We start from the raw sequence: 17,685 nt of genomic DNA, 5'->3' as shown, positions 1-17,685 counted from the left end.
ACATTCGTAATATACTGACTTCCACAAAGAATTGATTTCCACACAAAATTCCCTGCTTGCCTAAAACCCCTGCCCTCCAGCCACTGGCTGGCTGAATAAATATGCAGGGTTTTTTTTTTTTTTTTTTTTTGCTCCTTATGAATCATCTGTAGAACGCACGATTGGAGTCGCAAGTAAAAGATCCTGGGGATGATGTGACCGGACTGCAGAAGTGTTTTGTTAAAGGAAAAGGGTCTGTGGCTGCACTTTCAGAAAGAGCAGCAGTTGTACCTGGGGATAGGGAAAGCAGAGCTTTGGGTCTCAGTACTTTTTAGCTCCTTGACAGATGTCAGGGATCAGGACTGCAGGGAGCACACTTGGATGGCTCAGAAGAAAGTAATTGGTATATAGAGGGTTTCACCTCAAGGTCACCAGGCACAGCTTTGATTTGGCCCATCAGGGACTAAGAAGTCATTAGTGTTTTAACAGTGTCCAGTGACCTATGAATGGTAGTGGTGGGTGTCAGTCCTGATCTTAGAGAACAAGCTCCTCTTACAGCTGCAAGGAAGGTCATCTTAGTGAGCTAGACACCTCCAGAGAGCAATTAATCTTGTCTAAGGATAGGAGAGTTGCCTTCTGGACATGCCTGTGCCTTATTTTGTTCCAAGAAAGGGAGCCTGAGTTTACCAGGGTGGACTTCAGCATCAAATTTTTACACATCCAAGGCAGGTGAGGGTGATTCTGCACAGGTGCACATATGAGAACATTGTTATATGGACACCATCCAAAACCAGCTGGATTTGGCTGGTCTCCTAATTAAGCAAGAGAGAGCAGATTTTCTTGCCCTAGAGTAGAAAAGCTCAGAACCCACTGAATATAACCCACATAACCCACTTGCTACACAGTCTGTAAGTACCAAATTCCTATTTTAAGGCCAGTTGGACCTTATGTTCACTCATTTTTCCCCCTTGCAATCATACAAAAATGTAACTCTTTCTTAATTAAGAGAAATTAAATAACAACAACTTACAGCACATCTCCCCCTGGTTATTCACTTACCCTGTTAAAAATAATTCAAACCACATAATTTACCATAAGTGTAAGTAAGTTTAATTGTTCAGCCACTGACATATCCTGATGTTCTCTGCCTTCTCTTGACTTTTAGTAGCATCCCTTTTTCAATGCAAATATTTTCTTATCCTCTGTTTGCTTTGTGAGACAGGAGAAAGACACAGATTAAGAAGGAAATCAATAAACTGAATAGTTTGTGATTTACCTTTCCTTCATGTCATTTTCATCTTATGCAGAAAGGAATTTTTAGGTGTAAGTTTTCCACCCATTTTTTTCTTACCTACTTCTTCCAGAATTGTGACAACACCTTTTTTTCTGCCATTTGTCTCTATTGCTTGGCCAATCCTTGTTGTCTGGCTTAAAACAGCTTTTTTAAGACTCCCTAAGGTCAGAGTGAAAACAGGACAAGGCTAGGGACACAGAAGGTGTCTTTTACCAGCCACACTTACCAGAATTTGAATGGACTTCAGCTGGGATTTTAATATGAGGTTTTTTTAGGCTAACATTTATTTCCAGAAATCTGAGGTAATATATTTTCACAGTTACATATTCTTCTCTACAGGGTAACACAGTGTGTGGTGCTGGGTATGGCTATTTCTTTCATCTGTCCCCTGAGGGACCATCCAAAGTGCCTCTCCTGTCCTTCAGTGAGAACACAGCTCACTCCTGCACGAGGTACTTGGGGTTTTTTGGTTAAAGAGCTTTTCCTTCAGTGGTGGTTGTGACAACTAAAACTGCAGTGGTGGGCAGAAAATGCCTTGCCCCTCTGTTCAGAATTTCCTCCCCTCTTCCCCCCCAGTTTTTCCCCCTTTCAGGTCCTCCTCCCTTGTCAGCAGAGTTATCTGCAGCAGAGCAGAGTCGGTGTTTGTCAGGGGTGTGCGTGGGGCTGCTTTTCTGGATTTCTTTTAGGTTAACTACAGTCATAGAATCATAAAATGGTTTGGGTTGGAAGGGATCCTAAAGAGCATCTTATTCCAAACCCCTGCTGTGGGCAGAGACACCTTCCACTAGATCAGGTTGCTCCAAGCCCCATCCAACCTGGCCTTGGACACTTTCAGGGATGGGGCAGCCACTTCTTTCCTTTATTTCCTGGTCCTTTCTTCATCATTCACAAGCCCTATTTGTTAACTTGCAGGAATTCCCAAGCTCCTCCACTTTACCCCCTTGTTTAACTGGTCCCAGTGTAGTCCAAGGTGCCACATTTAACACAATTTCTTATCAACAGCAAAGCACTGAAGCATCGGAGGTTGTGTTGAATTGAAAGCTCACTTTCTATGTCTACCAGGAATTATCAGAAGAGGGTGACTGCAGGAGATCAGATATACAATTTCTTTCTTACACACTTAGATTAGATACCAGGAAAAATTTCTTCCCTATGAGGGTGTGAGGCCCTGGCACAGGTTGCTCAGAGAAGCTGTGGCTGCCTCATCCCTGGAAGTGTCCAAGGCCAGGTTGGATGGGGCTTGGAGCAACTTGAGATAGTGGAAGGTGTCCCTGCCCATGGCATGGGGTTGGAACCAGGTGCTCTTAAAGGTCCCTTCCAACCCAAACCACATTGTGATTCCATGACACTCTCATGTATGTCACAATTCTATGGCATTTCATGTAAAATTGTTCCTCTAGTATCCAGGAATGGTTATTCACAAGAGCTTTTGTCTGTGCTTCCCTGAAACAGAAACTATACTGAAAAATATTATACTGAAAATCAGCGGATGGAGTGACCTGAGTCTTGAGGAAATCTGGATATTAATCTGGACTTAAAATCTCTGAGGAGGTCAAACCAAGGGCAGCACTCAGGAACATGTACATTTGGGCTGTACTTCAAGTTGGCTGAATCCAAGATAAAGAAAAGCCTTATCTGTCTAAATTCATGTCAGGCTTATCTGAAGGTGATGCTGAAAACTCATGAGCATGATGGGGATGTCACCTTTCAGTGACACTGCACACTTGTTAGCCCTGCTGTGGCTCATTCTGAAAATGCATAAAAAGAAAATTTAAATATCATCACTGGCATGATTAGATGCCTAAAATAAGAAGTGTTATCTACCAGTCTCTGATTTGGGATTAAATGATAAAGTCTCGTGACTGAACTGTTACAGACTTTAGATTTTAAATATCGAAAAGATGAATAGAAAAATCTGCTCACCAATACATGTACTGTAAAGAATCAGTCTCCATTGCTTTCTTTCCTAAACAGGTATGGATTGCTGGTGTACCCAGAATATCTGCCAGAGAGCTCAAACAGACCTGTTCAGTTCAACAACTTCACAGCTTGGAGCTGCCAAGGGGGAGCACAGGTACGTTTGTCCTGACATCCTCTGTGATGCTCAGGATCTTTCCAGGTATCTCACCTCTACACTGACTTCATCTTCGAGGCTGCAAATAAGTCACAGTCAGAGTAAAGCTCTTGTAACTGTATGTTCATGTTTCTCATCTGGAGGCTCCTACTTTAATGAAAAAGCCAGAAGAATGATTTGTGTGAATTCATTTTACAGCTTCACTGCAGAATCAGTGCTCCTTTCACTGGCAGCTGGTGTTCTCTGTAACCATCTAACATCTGACTGCCACTATAATCATGGAACCACAGAGTGGTTTGGGTTGGAAGGGACCTTACAGGCCATCTAGTTCCAACTCCCCTGCCTTGGGCAGGGACACCTTTCACTAGATCACGTTGCCAAAAACACAAATCCTGAGTGGATCTGAGCTATTCTTGAAGATTGCAGTTGGTAAAACATCCTGTTAGGATCTTACCTTCATAGGGCTGATGGTTTCCAGGGGATTTTTTTTCATTCTCATTAAAAATTTGCACTTTTCATTCATTTGAATTTGTCTAAATTCATTCTCTAGCTATTATAGCTCATTTTTAATTAATCTGATTACAAAAAATCCACATCACCCCTTATTACCTGATGCTTTCTTTCTACATGTACAATTTAGAGCTTGTGATCCTCTTAACCCCCTGTCTGATGACCTGAAAAGTTTATATGTGTTTCTCTGTAAGTCTTGTTTTCTAGCTTCACCCATCTCTATGACTCTGAAGGTGTACAATCTTTCAGTGTGATTTTTTTTTAATTGATGCACACTCTTCCTGGAAAAGCTTATTTATATGGAAAAAAATAAATAAAAGGTTGTTTGGCGGGAGTTTTTTGTTTGTTTATTTTCTCTACCCACCTCTGTAATTTATTTGTATGAGACTGACTGAGAATACACAAATAACTAAGTTTATTCTGCTTCTTTCCATGGGCTCCCTCCAGAAACAATTTTCTTTCTTTTAGGTGTCCCATCTCTGGAAATGTTTAAGGCCAGGTTGGATGGGGCTTGAAGCAACCTGGTCTGGTGGAAGATGTCCCTGCCCATGGTAGGGGATTGGAACCAGAGGATCTATCGTGTCCCTTCCAACACAAATCATTCTATGATTTGATGAGGATGATGACTCCTTTATTTTTCTTTTATATAGATTTTCAGTAGCAGGAATCTTGAACTCCAACATTTCTGGATTTCTTCTTGCAAAGACTTTGGCATTGACATCGTGGAGAGCCTGGGAAACACCTCTGTGTCTGACAGTGTTTTAATTGGACACGCTGGGCAAAAGGTGAGCACTGCAGGAATGATTTCAATGTTGCTTTCAAATGAGAATCTGGAGAAATAAGAGAAGGCTGGAGAACAGCCCATGGTAAATCTTGGATTTTAAATAGATTGTACGAAAAATAGGTGTTGGTGTCTTCTCCCAAGTAACAAGAGACAAGAGGAAATGGTCACAAATTGAGTCAGGGAAGGCTTAAATTGGATATTAGGGAAAATTTTGTCACTGAAAAGGTTATCAAACATTGCAACAGGCTGCCCAGGGCAGTGGTGGAGTCCCCATCCCTGGAGGGATTTAAAAGATGTGCGGATGTGGCACTTGGGGACATGGGTTAGCGGTGGCCTTGGCAGTGCTGGGGGAATGGTTGGACTTTAAGACCTTGGGGTTTTTTTTCCAACTTAAACAATTCAATGGTTGTATGATTTTTTTCCCCAAACATCTTTTTATTTCATTATGGAAGTTTTGAAGATTTTTTTAAAACAAATTTTAAACAAGGACTCTAGTTTTTCTATTTTCATTTAGAGCTGTTTAAAAGTTCTACATTGTAATGCCTAATTCTTTGTATTCTCTATAAAAAAAACATTCAAAAGTAAAAACAAAATCACAAAACCAAAAAGCTGAAGGATATTAGCTAGACAGTTAATTTTTCCCCTACTTGTCTTTTATTCCAAGATTGGCATGCTCTCAGAAAAACCTTGGAACTTCACAGAACATGATTTTTTGAGAAAAATCACAATTTTTGTTTAATCAAGGGTTTTTAACATAAATTCCTGTATATTCCCATATATTCCTATATTCTTTTTATGGAATAAACAGACAGCATTTAGCCACACACATGTGGGTTTAGTTTGGTGATTTGAGAATGATGAGGGGGAACACCAAATTTGGTTTCTATCCCAGTCAACATTTTGGTTTCCTCTGCTGTCTTGTAGCATCATTGGCCCACCTGGAACACAGAGTGTTATTTTTTTTTTGCTTGAGAGTGAAAAATACCATCAAAATGTAATTTTATTTATGCAGTAAATATGATTTTCTTCCATTATTTCTTTAGGCAGCTGGACAAAGTCCTTTGGGTGTTACCAGATTGTTAACAGATTAATAACATGGATAACAATGGAATTTTAGTTAGAACTGGTCACAGCTGCTTGTTCATGGTTTTGAGGTCTTTTTATTTTTCCCTGTTCAGTTTTCTATTGCTGTTTATTAAATTAATTTTCCTTCTGACTGGCAGAGAAAGGGCTTTAAATGAGTTTTCTTCAGAAGCTCACAGAAAGAAACCTCTGTAGCAGGTCTGTTGTAAGTATGTAGTTCAGACAAAATCCTGGCTTCACCTGTCCAATCTTGCAGGGCCCCAAAGAATTTGTCTCAGGCACCAAAGGGTGGATGCCTTTGGTTTTGCTTTGAAGGATCCATGGAAGGACTCCAATGTTGTACTTGTTAAGAGATTTAGAGGCGCTCAGCTGTGCCTTGTTTCTCGCAGTACCCCAGGGGGGTGATTATCTTTGATTATCTCATGATAAGAGCCTCCTTGTCATAATTTACATCTTAATGTATGTAATTCTCCCTTTAATAATGATGTCTCTTTAATATCAATTAAAACTTTATGACATTAATTTAATGGGAACCTTGAATATTCCTCTCTGCTATAGCCCTTCCACGTTTTGAGAGCAGTGCTTCAAAACAAGATTGTTTTCTGGAGACATCAGGGCATTTAAAAATTGGAGCTTTGACCAATTGAAACATTAGTGGCAGGGCTAAATCTAGGACCAAGGGAAAGATTTTTGTTGACTTCCTAGGTGTTCAGCAAGACTCTTCCATGTTTTCATAAAGTAACTCATTGTCCTGGAGGAGCCATTTGAGAGGCATTTCTTCCTGGGAAAAGCAGGAGTTCTGAGACAGGTGACACACACTAGGGAGGAATTATTGTCTCACACCGTTCTGTTTGCTATTTATTTAAATAAAACGAATTAAGAAAAAATATAGAAAGGTGGGTGGGATGGAAGAACCAGAATTGTAAACAAAAAACAAGTAAGAGACTTTCTAAGTGATTTGTTACCAGAAGTCAGGGATTTCTGCTTAGCACTGATTTGGAAGAAGATGGCCCAAAGAACAGGACCATCACTCCAGATGGTTTGGCCTCAGAATAAAAAAGATGATGGAGCTACTGTGTCTTAAAGAGACTAAAGAGAGCACCATCTCTTTGAAGTAATATTCTATTTATAAAATCCCATTTCATTCTACATTTTCAATTCAAGAGGATGTTTTCACATAGGGTGGATTTCTTGACTGATTCTCTACTATGGTTTTTGAGAGTTATTCTGCAAGTCTTTTACTACAAACACCCAACAATCTAGTTTGTCCATTGTGTTTCTCATCACTTGTGGGTTTTGCTCTTCCTTTCCAGTTCTTGTAGCTCTGATGGATCCTGAAGTCAAGTAGAGCTTTGCAGAGAGCCTGGCTTAAGTGCTTCTCCCATCCCAAATCACAAAAGGCTTTTGCACCTCAGATTTTTCTTAGAACAGAAATTAGAATGATAAAGTAGGGAAAATTCCTAGTTGCTGGACAAGAAAAGGTAAAGTAAAAGGGGCTGTAAAAATCTGGTCCTTGTGTCTGTTAGATGAATTCTTTCTTCCCAGGGAATGTGCAATTTCCTTTCTCTCCAAATGTCCAACCAAGAAAAAGGGCAATAAGCTGCCCTGAATGTGACGTTATCACATGCTGTAAATGGTGAACTAAACAGGTGTTAAATTCCAGAATTTGCAAAACAACAGCTTATATCTGTCCTTCAAACCCCTCAGCTGTGGCAATCACATTCTTGCATCCCAGATGCTGCATCCTGGATGCCCCATCCCTGGAAGTGTTCAAGGCCAAGATGGTTGGGGCTTGGAGCAGCCAGGTCCACTGGAAGGTGCCCCTGCCAGCGGCAGGGGGTTGGAATGAGATGGTCTTTAAGGCCCCTTCTGACCCAAAGAATTCTAATATTCTGTGATTCACGTGGTGATGTTTCCCAGCTCTCTTCGTTCCCTCATTTCAGGAGAGGACCTGTATGTCTGCAGGACTGAAAACTCCCAAGAGGTACGAGCTCTTCATCTCCAACACAGCTTTCAGGAACTTTGATGTGAACACCTGCACAGCAATTGGGACTTGTTCTGGCTGCTACCAAGGGCAGGGTGAGTCTGATTTAGATTTATTTAGCAGGATTTCCACAGTCCTTGGATTCCTCCCATTACAGATTCATATGTTTGGAAGTTCAGAGAATCAGTGATAACTGCTCTGCTCTCCAGGGGGCTGAGGTTTCAGGTTCTCCCCAGTCTCCCTTCATCACTTAGTTGAAGCCACATATTGCATATATCTTAAGACAAATGTAGCTTTACTTCTGCCCTGGTTTAATTTTCTCAGTGAAAAGTGTTTTTATACACTGCCTTGTTTCTGCATCTTCATTTTGAGAGGTAAAATTTCAAGAGTGATGATTTCTTTAACAGCTATGACCAACCTCACAGAGTTTTACCAAGTTCCTACCTCAGGCCAGCCTAAACCTTAGGTGAATTTGCCTGAGATAACATGTAAACTAAGCATCCTTTTGAGCTTTGAAGAGGTACTCAAAGGCTCTTTGAAGAATATTCCAACTGCAATTACCTCTTAAATATATTTATATATAAATGAATACTGCCCTACAATAACATAGCAGAGCAAAAGTCTTCAGGAGGTGAGATCAAAGGAGGAATAGCAAAATCTGGCTTAGAGAGGTTACAGCTGAGAACAGAACAGTTAGATAGTAACCCATGTGGTGTATGAACACTCATGCCTACGATGACTTGTTATGGTCCATGGGGCAACAATTTTCTGACATTTATTTATATATTAATGTGTTCAAAAACCTCCTGTGTTTTAGCCCACATAAATATTCATCCTTTTTGCAGCTACCTGTGTTTCAGTAGTGAAAGAATCCTCCAGACTCACTTTTCAGCCAAGGCTTTATTCTGCCAAGTGCTGTGCCTATGCCCAGGAGTCAAGTATATTTACACACCCATAAAGAGTCCTCATGTCTAAAGAAATTACCTTCATGAAAAGGCAGAAGTGATCTATCAAAATCACTGTTTTGGGGTCTGTAACTTTTGGTGGTGGGGCCTGTTTGGAGGAGGTGCAGGTAGGACCAGGAGCAGCACTTGGATCAGGCAAGTCTGTAAGCACAAGTTATGTGGCACTGGGCAGGTTGGGCCTGGCCATGGCACAGCAATAGCCATTCCTGCAACCACCTCTATTTATTTTCCTGAATCTCCTCATCTCATTGACTCATCAGACATTTTTCCAGAGCAAAGGTGGAATGAAGTTTGTCTCTTTTCCTCCAGAGATTTCTTCAGGGCCATTACTTGAAGTGACCATTCTCTTTTCCTGAAATGCTGTTTGTTGCCCTCAGGTGGGTTCACAGTGAGAGCTGAACGTCTGACCTTCATCAACTCACCTTTCCAAGTGTCCTTCCCCTTCCCTCACTCTGCCATCCTTGAGGATCTCGACGGCTCCATCACAGGGCAGAAAGGAAGTCACCTCCTGCCTTCCACAGATATCCTTGGGGCATGTTGCACAGCCAGTGCCAACTTCAGTCAAGCTTCTGGTGGCAGTGTTTGTGGCAGTGACCTTGTTTTGCCACCGTATGGCCCTTCATTTGTAAGTAACTACTCCAATTCCAAAAAGCTGGCATGAATGCTTCTTGCTATGTTTTATACTGAGCTTGCTGCAGGGTCTGAACTTAGTCCCAGGACTCCTGCCTCTCTGCTGGATCCTAAACTGGGCCTAAAGCCTGAGCAGTGGCATCCATTAGTCTGTGTTTTTGTCCACAAAGTTTTGATTAGACTTTAAGTCTAATTAAGTGTTGCCTTTTATGCTTACTCTGAGAGATTTCCTCAAATGCTCCCAAAGAATGAGAGGCCATAGAATCATAGAATGGTTTGGGTTGGAAGGGACCTTAAACATCATCTAATTCCAACCCCTTTCATGTCTTAACCAGAAAATCTTTGCCATCTGATTTCACTGCTATGTTAGTTTTATAAACTGTCAGATTCATGTACTATATTTTCCAGTAAAAATGGATTTATCATTTTACAGTTTCATGGATGCAGCTGTCAGGCAATAAACACCTATATTGTATAGAAGATATAAAAAAATTTGTGATGTATTTCAGTCAAAGAAAACTTTCCACTGGATTTGTTTCCGCCACCCTCTTGTAGCCATGCCTTTCTTATCCACTTCATCAGGACTTTCTGATCTTTCATTTTGCTGTTCTTTGCTTGCTGCAAGTTAATGAACTTAATGATCCGAATTGACTAAATTTAAGATTGACTCAGGCTCACAACCAAAGCAGGCTGTTTCAATCTATAGAGTTATGGTTTCCCACCAACATGATGGGATCAAACAGTGGTACAAGGGAGATTTGAAACTCAAGAATAAACTTTTGTTATTGTGAGTGCCAGAACTATTTTAACAACTAAGTAGTTGCTTTTCCAGACTTAGGATGACAGTTTTCACTTAATTTCAAGAGGCTGAGATAGACACTATCAATGTTTGTAAATGGAAACCATAGAATCACATGTTTGGGTTGGAAGGGACTTTAAAAATCATCTATTTCCAATCCCCCTGCCGTGGACAGGGACACTTTCCACTAGACCAGGTTGCTCAGTGCTCCAGCCAACATGGCCTTGAATACCTCCAGGGAAGTGATGAATGAGAACCCATTTGTTTGTTGTCTTAATCATGATAGAGGAACACAAATAAATGAACAAATTACTTTTTGGGTGAAAGGGGCTGCAGTAAATCTACGACGTAACTCTCAGAGCTTGTTCAGCAGTGAAAAATTATTGGAAAGATCGGTAAAGTGAGCCAGAAACTTGATATAAGTGAATTTAAATCAGGTTGAAGACATACAAACTTAGATATTGGCCTGAAGAACATGTGTGGTCACCACATAGACACGGACAACGTGTCCCATCACAGCTGATGGAAACCTGGGTCCTTGATTTGTTTGCCCATGGAGAGATGTCCAGTGCCATTTAAAATGCCCTGTGCTATCTCCTATTACTTGTGATTTCATGGCAGAAGGGCAGGGATCTCCTGGAGATGCTGTGTCAGATCTGACATCTCACACCAAAGTATTTGATTGCTTGGGAAATTTGGAGCTGTGCGTTGTCTTCCCAGGATGGACTTGCTCCTGCCTTGGAGCAGCTGGCAGCTACTCAGGGAGGACACTTGCAAATTCTTGAGATAAGAAAAAGGATGAAAAAGACTTTCAGTGATCCAAACACCACTCTTCCTTTCCTTCCCATGCTCATCTTCCCTTTCCAGTTCCCTGCTCAGCTTTTCACTTTCTTTTCGAAGTTCAAGTCTGAACCATTATCCATTTTTTTTGCTGTTTCATGTTGGTAGTACACAGGCAGAAATCCTGAAGTGCTCTGTCAGAGGGCTGTTAATTATTCATGTATGCCTCATAATTCATATTTTAGAAGAAGGGAAAAACTCCCTTCCCAGATAGGAAAAAAAAAATAAATCACTTGTTCCATTGAAGGGGAAAACTGTAAGACTTTCAGCTACCTGCAGGCTTTGCATGTGATTACTGTTTCTTATAATGAAAACAAAACTCTGCAACAAATTAAGAGCTGTGAGTCATTCTGATTTAACAAAAAGGATACTGGGTAGAAGGCAAAATAAAACTGTACTGGATGTTTTCCTGGATCAGTTAGCCATGAGGTCTTAGGGAAATCAATTCCCTTTCAAGTCTGTGTTTACTCTGATGAAATGGACTACAGATCTTTGGGTCGATGCTGAGTGGGTAGACAGAGCTTCTCACAGCATTGCCTGTTTGAGTGCTTTAGGATACTGCAGCAACATAAAAATTTATGATAGTTCATGTATTCAATGCACCTTGTTTCTCTGGCATCTAAAGATGGGTAAGGAATGAGTACAAGCAGGAGTCTATCTGCACCATTGGTGTCAACTCTGGAAGAGTTAACCTGATCTAAATTTTGTCTTTCTAGTAAATTGCATAAGAGTTTCCCTGGAAAGTGTTCAAGGCCAGGTTGATTGGGGGTTCTGAGCAACCTGGTCTAGTGGAAGGTGACCCTGCCCAAGGCAGGGAGGTGGAACGAGATGAACTTTCAGGTCCCTTCCAGCCTAAACCATTCCATGATTAATCATACTGATAAACTTCCCAATCAAGGTTTTATTTGAAGCAAGTACCCTTTATTTCCCTTCTTTATTATTCATCTGCATAAGCTGGGAGTCAACTTACATCAAAGATACTTGGCAGTGTGAGTAGCAGGAGCCAGCTGTTAGTCTGTCCTCCTGAGGACTCTGTGCTTAAAGGAGTAACCCAAGAGACCATGAGCATTCTCTCTGTGCTGCTTCCAGATCCTCTCTGCTGAGTAGCTCCCAGCAGCCAAATCACCATCATATTAAGCTGAAAGACTGTCAGCAGGCAGCCAAATAAGTGTGGTGAGTCAGGGGGGCTTTGTTCATTGCTCCAAAATGGACCTGGTAAAGGACCAGGATGGGGATAAAAATGAGCTGGAGGGGATGAAGAGTGAAAGTCAATTAATAAAATATCCACAGCACAACCAGAGAATGAGGTGGTGGGAGAAGAAGAAGAATCAGTGAATTTTATCCAGATGTGTTTGAAGAGTGTTTGCAATAAAAAGGGAATAGTTTAGGATTAATATGGCAAAACATGACTAGAAGCAATTGGCAGAGGTTGAGCAGAGAGAATAAAGACAGGTGGGTGACAGGAAAAAATTCCTAACAGTACAGTCTCTTGGATTCATCTCATCTCAGTAAAAGGATAAAAGTACTGTTGCTTGGCTTTCTTTATTTTCTGATAAGAAAAGAATTAAAAACCACTCTGGAAGAAATCCCTCTGTTGTGCTCTGTAGTCCCTGGAATATGTGACCTGTAAGATCTGTACTTAGCTGGTTGTGCTTACCACTCATTGTAAACCCTGTAGTCAGTAAAAATGGGGTGCACCAGGGGTGAGAAACAAACTACAAGCCCCTGAGCCCAAGACTTAAGCACTGAACCCATGTTTGCTGGTCTAAGGTACAGACCAAAAGCATCCTCATTTTGGTAGGAAGTTACTCTGTAAAAGGAAAATGTCCCAGGCAATAGCAGTAAAACAGTCTCATCTCCTGTGCTCTCTCTTGGTCCAAAGTGGTGCAATTCTCTGTGTTACTCAATAAAAAGCATGAGAAGCTTGAGATGCTGTGGTTTTTTCTTCCTCTGAGTTTCAGGGATGGACTCCAGCTCTAAAAACCCTAAAGGCTGAAGAAAGCAATGGGTTTTGAGAGGGTAGTTCTAGCATGGCAACCTCTACTGCAGCAACCTCAGGATCATTCCCTGACCCTGAGGGCAATTGGCAAAGCTTGTCCATGGCCATGTTTTTAACTTTCTCAGCCTCCAAAACACAGTGAATATTGCATCAGGATTGACTTTTAGGAAAGATCCCCTGCCTGGGATTGGTGCAAGTTAAAAGCTTTTCTGAGACCGTTCTAATTATCTAAGTTTACAATGCAATTAACTCTTTATCTTTGTGCTCTTTAATTTACCAAAATGTGCATAGTGTATTAACACTTTTTCCCCTCGGAATATATATTTGGGGGGAATAAAAGGTTTTGTTAGAGAAAAACACTAGAAGTCCATATTTTAAGAAAGAAAACTTCTATCTTGAACCTTTTGTGACTCTCTGTCCTGAAGTGCCTCACCCATCAACTTCCAGGGAAATGTGAATCCATCTCCAAGCTTGCGCTGCTGTAACAAAACCCTTCTTCGCAAAGTCCAGCTGAAAGTTAAACTAATGTGTCACGTAAGCACCCTTTAAAGAGGGGTTTTATGTCTGTTAAAAATGTAATTGGAGCTTATAAAAGTCTTTATAAATTTATATGTGGGAAAGTTATTGAGTAGTCTGAAGCACAGCTTATGCTATGGCACAGCACAGCATGGCTGCAGGCAAGATACGGCTGCTCCAAATGCCACCGCCACCCATATTATCACGAAACTATGAATCTCTATTAATATTAAAACAAATTTTCATTAAAAAATTGTCATAACATGATTAAGTGACTTTCAAAGTTTCTTCACATTATGCATAATTTTTACAAGAGGAGAGCATTAGAATAATCTGCAGCCAGGCAGCACCTTGCGGCAAAGGGGACTCCAAACACTCGGCACACCAAGAGGAAGTTTTCCTCTTGGTCCCTTGTCATTTGCTTTCCATTTCTTACCGTGGAAACCTGAGACTTTCTCAGCACCAGTCTTGTAGTTCAAGCTTTTTATTGCTTCCCTCTTCTCTAGGCTGCTGTGGAGGAAAAGATTAACTTTCTACTTTACAGCCTAAATTCTTAAATCTGGTCTAACAGCCTCTCCTGTCGTGTGTGCGTTGAGTTGATGCAAACCAGCCACTGTTGATGGGTTGGTGAGCAAGGAATGGTGTACCCCCTACCTCTGTGGCTTTGGGTCTTGAAGAGAGTTCAAATGGCTACTGCAGCTTTGCTTTTCCTTTGGTATTTACTTGCTGTGGTGCCTTCAGATGAATATCCATCCACCTGCTGTGAAACACCCTGAAAACCACCCTTCTTCTCTCAATATGCACATGCTCATTTGTTCTCTATTCTTATTTTATTTCAAATTCAGACCATAGTGGTTACTCAAAGATCTGGTTATTTCTAAAAAGACCCGTGCATGAAAAAACATCACTGCTGGTAAAAGTTCATAATGCAAGGCAGATTTGAATCATGGTATCTCAGGAAAGATACACACACTTACTCAAAACAGCTGAAAATTCTTAGCTCTTGGCAATTAAAATAAACTGAACTGGTTTGGGGCCCAACATTAAACCTGTAAAGTGTTTGGTATGGTCATAATTTGGAATTAGCCTCCCTTTGGCCAGCAATAAATCTGGACTGTTGATATAAACATTTGGTGTCCCATTTGAAGTTCAGTGCTGTATTGTTTCCTGTTTTTGAAGAGGGATAAACATAATGGATTATTACACAAACAGAAAGCATTTAGAGCTAAACACGGAGCCTGCCTTCATACACACAGATATGGACCCTTAGGATAAATAAGTTAATGGTAAACATAAACAGGAGAGTTAATATTTGTTCTACTCCATGTCATTGATTGGTTTAACAAATCCTTTGTGGCTCATCTCTGTCGAGCAGTTCTGCACAATGCACTTGAGCTAAATTACATAACAGTTTATACAGTCACAACTGGTAAATTGTGGCTCAGACTGTAAAGCCCTATCCAGTAATCTTGCCATATTTCTAAAGCAAATTGCTCCTTAATTGAAACCTGCTTCGATATAAAAATACAGCCTTTTCAGTGAGTCATCCTTTTTTTTCCCCTTACAGTTTGCAAAGGCTTCCAGCAGTTTAAAGCGAGGGTTAATTTTGCATTAAGACCATTGCCTCCTAGTTTCTTTCAAATAAAGCCAGGGGAAGTTCAGGGGAAGGCTCTTTCCTCTGATAATGAAGCTCTCCACGTTAATGATGCGTGCAGGCTCCCTCGGATCCTCTGAATTAGAAATACTCGTGTGCCAGCGCTACTCTGCTTCATTAGCATTAAAGAGAGGTAGATTGGTGGCTATTTAGGGCACAGTGAAATCGCTGGCTATTTAGGGCAAATGGAAATGGTGCTAACTGTGGCTGGTAATTCCATTAGTAGGGTATTTCCACTTTGGTGTCTGTTTGGCATGCAGGTGACAAAACAAGCACACTGACATCCTTTCCAGGGGAGTGGTTTTCCAGGGGCAAAGTTTTCCATGTTCCCCAAATTTTTGTGTTGTTTTGGTGCTCTGAGCAGTCTGTCAGGGGTAGGGTAATTGTTTGTAGGTGGCAACACCTCGAGCAAGGTATGCAAAAGACAAGGACCCAGCATTTCGGGTCAAGAAAACCCTAGGGATTTCAGGCCATAAAATATCTCCCACTGCCTTTCCTTCCTGAGTCAGGAGCAAACTTCTAGGTGAAGGTCAGGGAAGCCAGACTATCATGGTATGATACCATGTAAAATTTTCTTACTCAGAAAGGCTTTCTGGCATTAAAAATGGCATTTTCAAATTAAAAGTTCTCTCTGTCTCTACCCTAAAGAGTGAAAAAAATTAAGCTGGGAGTGTCTGAAGCAGTCAAAAGTGTGTTCTAGCTTTGGAATCTAGGGAGGGAGGACAAGATCTGGAGGATTCCCTGTCCTGTCTCTGCCTGACTGAACACAGTGACTTAAGTGAAGTGTTCAAAAAACATGTGACTGTGGCACCTGGGGACATGGTTTAGTGATGGGCTTGGCAGTGCTGGGTTAATGGTTGGACTCAATGAACTCAGAGGTCTTTTCCAACCTAAATGGTTCTATGATTCTGTGCTTTGTCTGTTAAAAGTAGGCACACAGGGAAAGAAGTATTTCATTTAACTGTAACCATCTAGAAGTCAGCTGTCTGGTTTAAGGTATTTATTTAGGGTCTTCTCAGTATTGGTCTCCAGTATAACTGGATTCACAGTTAATTCACTAGCTTGTGAATTCACATTCCCATTCATTACCCAGTGAATCCACATGGCTAGTGTGGCATTGTATCCTAACTTTCAGTCAGGTGTCTTGCATCCCAGCAGGATTGTCCCTTCCAGGCTTTCTTCTCTGTCTTTACTTTTCTTGGAAGTACTGGGGAGGGTGCCCTGATAAATATGATTCCAACTGTCTCATCATCTCCAGCAATGAAAAGTAAAATGAGTAAAGAGCAAGACCGTGTGGATTTATGTTGCAGAGAGGGTGTCTCTGAGTCTCTGTCACTTGCTGTGGTGTTGGGCACCTCTGTAACACAATAAGGCAATTTCTGATGTTCAGGAGAGTTTAATGTCTCTCCACATTATATGTGCTGTGCTTCTGCTGCTGGAAATGTTTTCCTGAATACCTGTGCAGGTGCTGATAACTGTGGCAATAATGTGCTTGTTGTCATTTACTTGCTTAATTAGCAGCCTAATATCCTGGTCCAGTTAATGCCTATAAGAGGAGGTTTATTAGTAGTACAAAAGCTGTTTAAGCCTTATAAACTCCTTCCAGCCAGTTTCATTGGTCTGCCAATATCTTCTGGTTGAGTGATTCTTTGCTGATTCACACTTCTCTTTGCCATTGCTGCTTCTCAGCTGAATGTTTCTGGGTAACCAGAAAGCCCTTTGCCAAAGTGACAGACACCAGAATACCAATTTAAAAAAAAAAAAAAAAAAAAGAAAGAAAAAGTATCTGCAAGATGACTGCTATTGTAATATTATATTGTCTCCAAAACACTAAGGGAAAAAAAAAGCCCAGTGAAAACCTGCAAATACAGACAGGCAAATTGCAGAATGACATGAGTTTTAGCAATGTCTGCCCTGGGTAAGTAAGCCCTATCCAGTCTGGAAGGTTGGGAAATAGTCTGAGATGTGTAGTTGTAGGGTAATACTCCTAAAATTGAGAAATAGCATTTTAGATATGCTTAAGAGAGGAGATTTTTCAAGCTTAGTGTCAGCTCAAATGCCAAAGCTGAGAAGAGTCTCTGGAGGCCTTAAAACAAAAGGGCTCATGGCCACTCCTGATATAATTACTGCTGTTGATGTGTTCAGTGAGAGTATTTTTCTCTGACTAGATTTGACAGAATTTAGGAGTGCAAAGTCCTAGCGAAAAAGGGTTTGAGTTCTCCCCTGGATGCTCAGAACTGCTGCACCATAACCCCATCCAGTTTGTGATGACTTTCGTAGTCTGTGGCAGCCCCAGCTTCGTACTGCAGACAAAGAGCAGATTGTTGAATTACACAGGAGTTTCGCACCTTCAGCCTCCAGTGAAGGCTTTGACCTCTCAAATGTGAGCGAGGAATCACAGCATGGTTTGGGTTGGAAGGGATCTTAAAGACCCTCTAATCCAACAGCCTTGCTGTGGGCAGGGACACCTTCCACTAGAACCCCACTTCAGAACCCCACTCAGCCTGGGATGGGGCTAATTTAGAGAACTCTGTCAAATGTCATGGATATTCTAAAAGTTGAACCTGATAGATG

The 17,685-nt window shown here is 41.2% G+C and overlaps 1 protein-coding gene across 1 annotated transcript in view; it reads left to right on the top strand.

Annotated features, from left to right (window-relative positions):
• PKHD1 (PKHD1 ciliary IPT domain containing fibrocystin/polyductin) overlaps positions 1 to 17,685 on the top strand; it is a 252,844-nt gene that overhangs the window by 125,143 nt on the left and 110,016 nt on the right. The window contains 6 exon segments of the mRNA XM_050316128.1: positions 1,613 to 1,725; positions 3,248 to 3,347; positions 4,508 to 4,642; positions 7,668 to 7,803; positions 9,051 to 9,277; positions 9,279 to 9,298. Of these exon segments, the coding sequence (XP_050172085.1) occupies positions 1,613 to 1,725; positions 3,248 to 3,347; positions 4,508 to 4,642; positions 7,668 to 7,803; positions 9,051 to 9,277; positions 9,279 to 9,298 (731 nt within the window).

Source organism: Myiozetetes cayanensis, unplaced genomic scaffold (genome assembly GCF_022539395.1).
Source record: "Myiozetetes cayanensis isolate MyiCay16 unplaced genomic scaffold, myiCay2020 scf2-11, whole genome shotgun sequence".
Taxonomy (NCBI): domain Eukaryota; kingdom Metazoa; phylum Chordata; class Aves; order Passeriformes; family Tyrannidae; genus Myiozetetes; species Myiozetetes cayanensis.
This window is presented reverse-complemented; position numbering and strand designations above follow the sequence as displayed.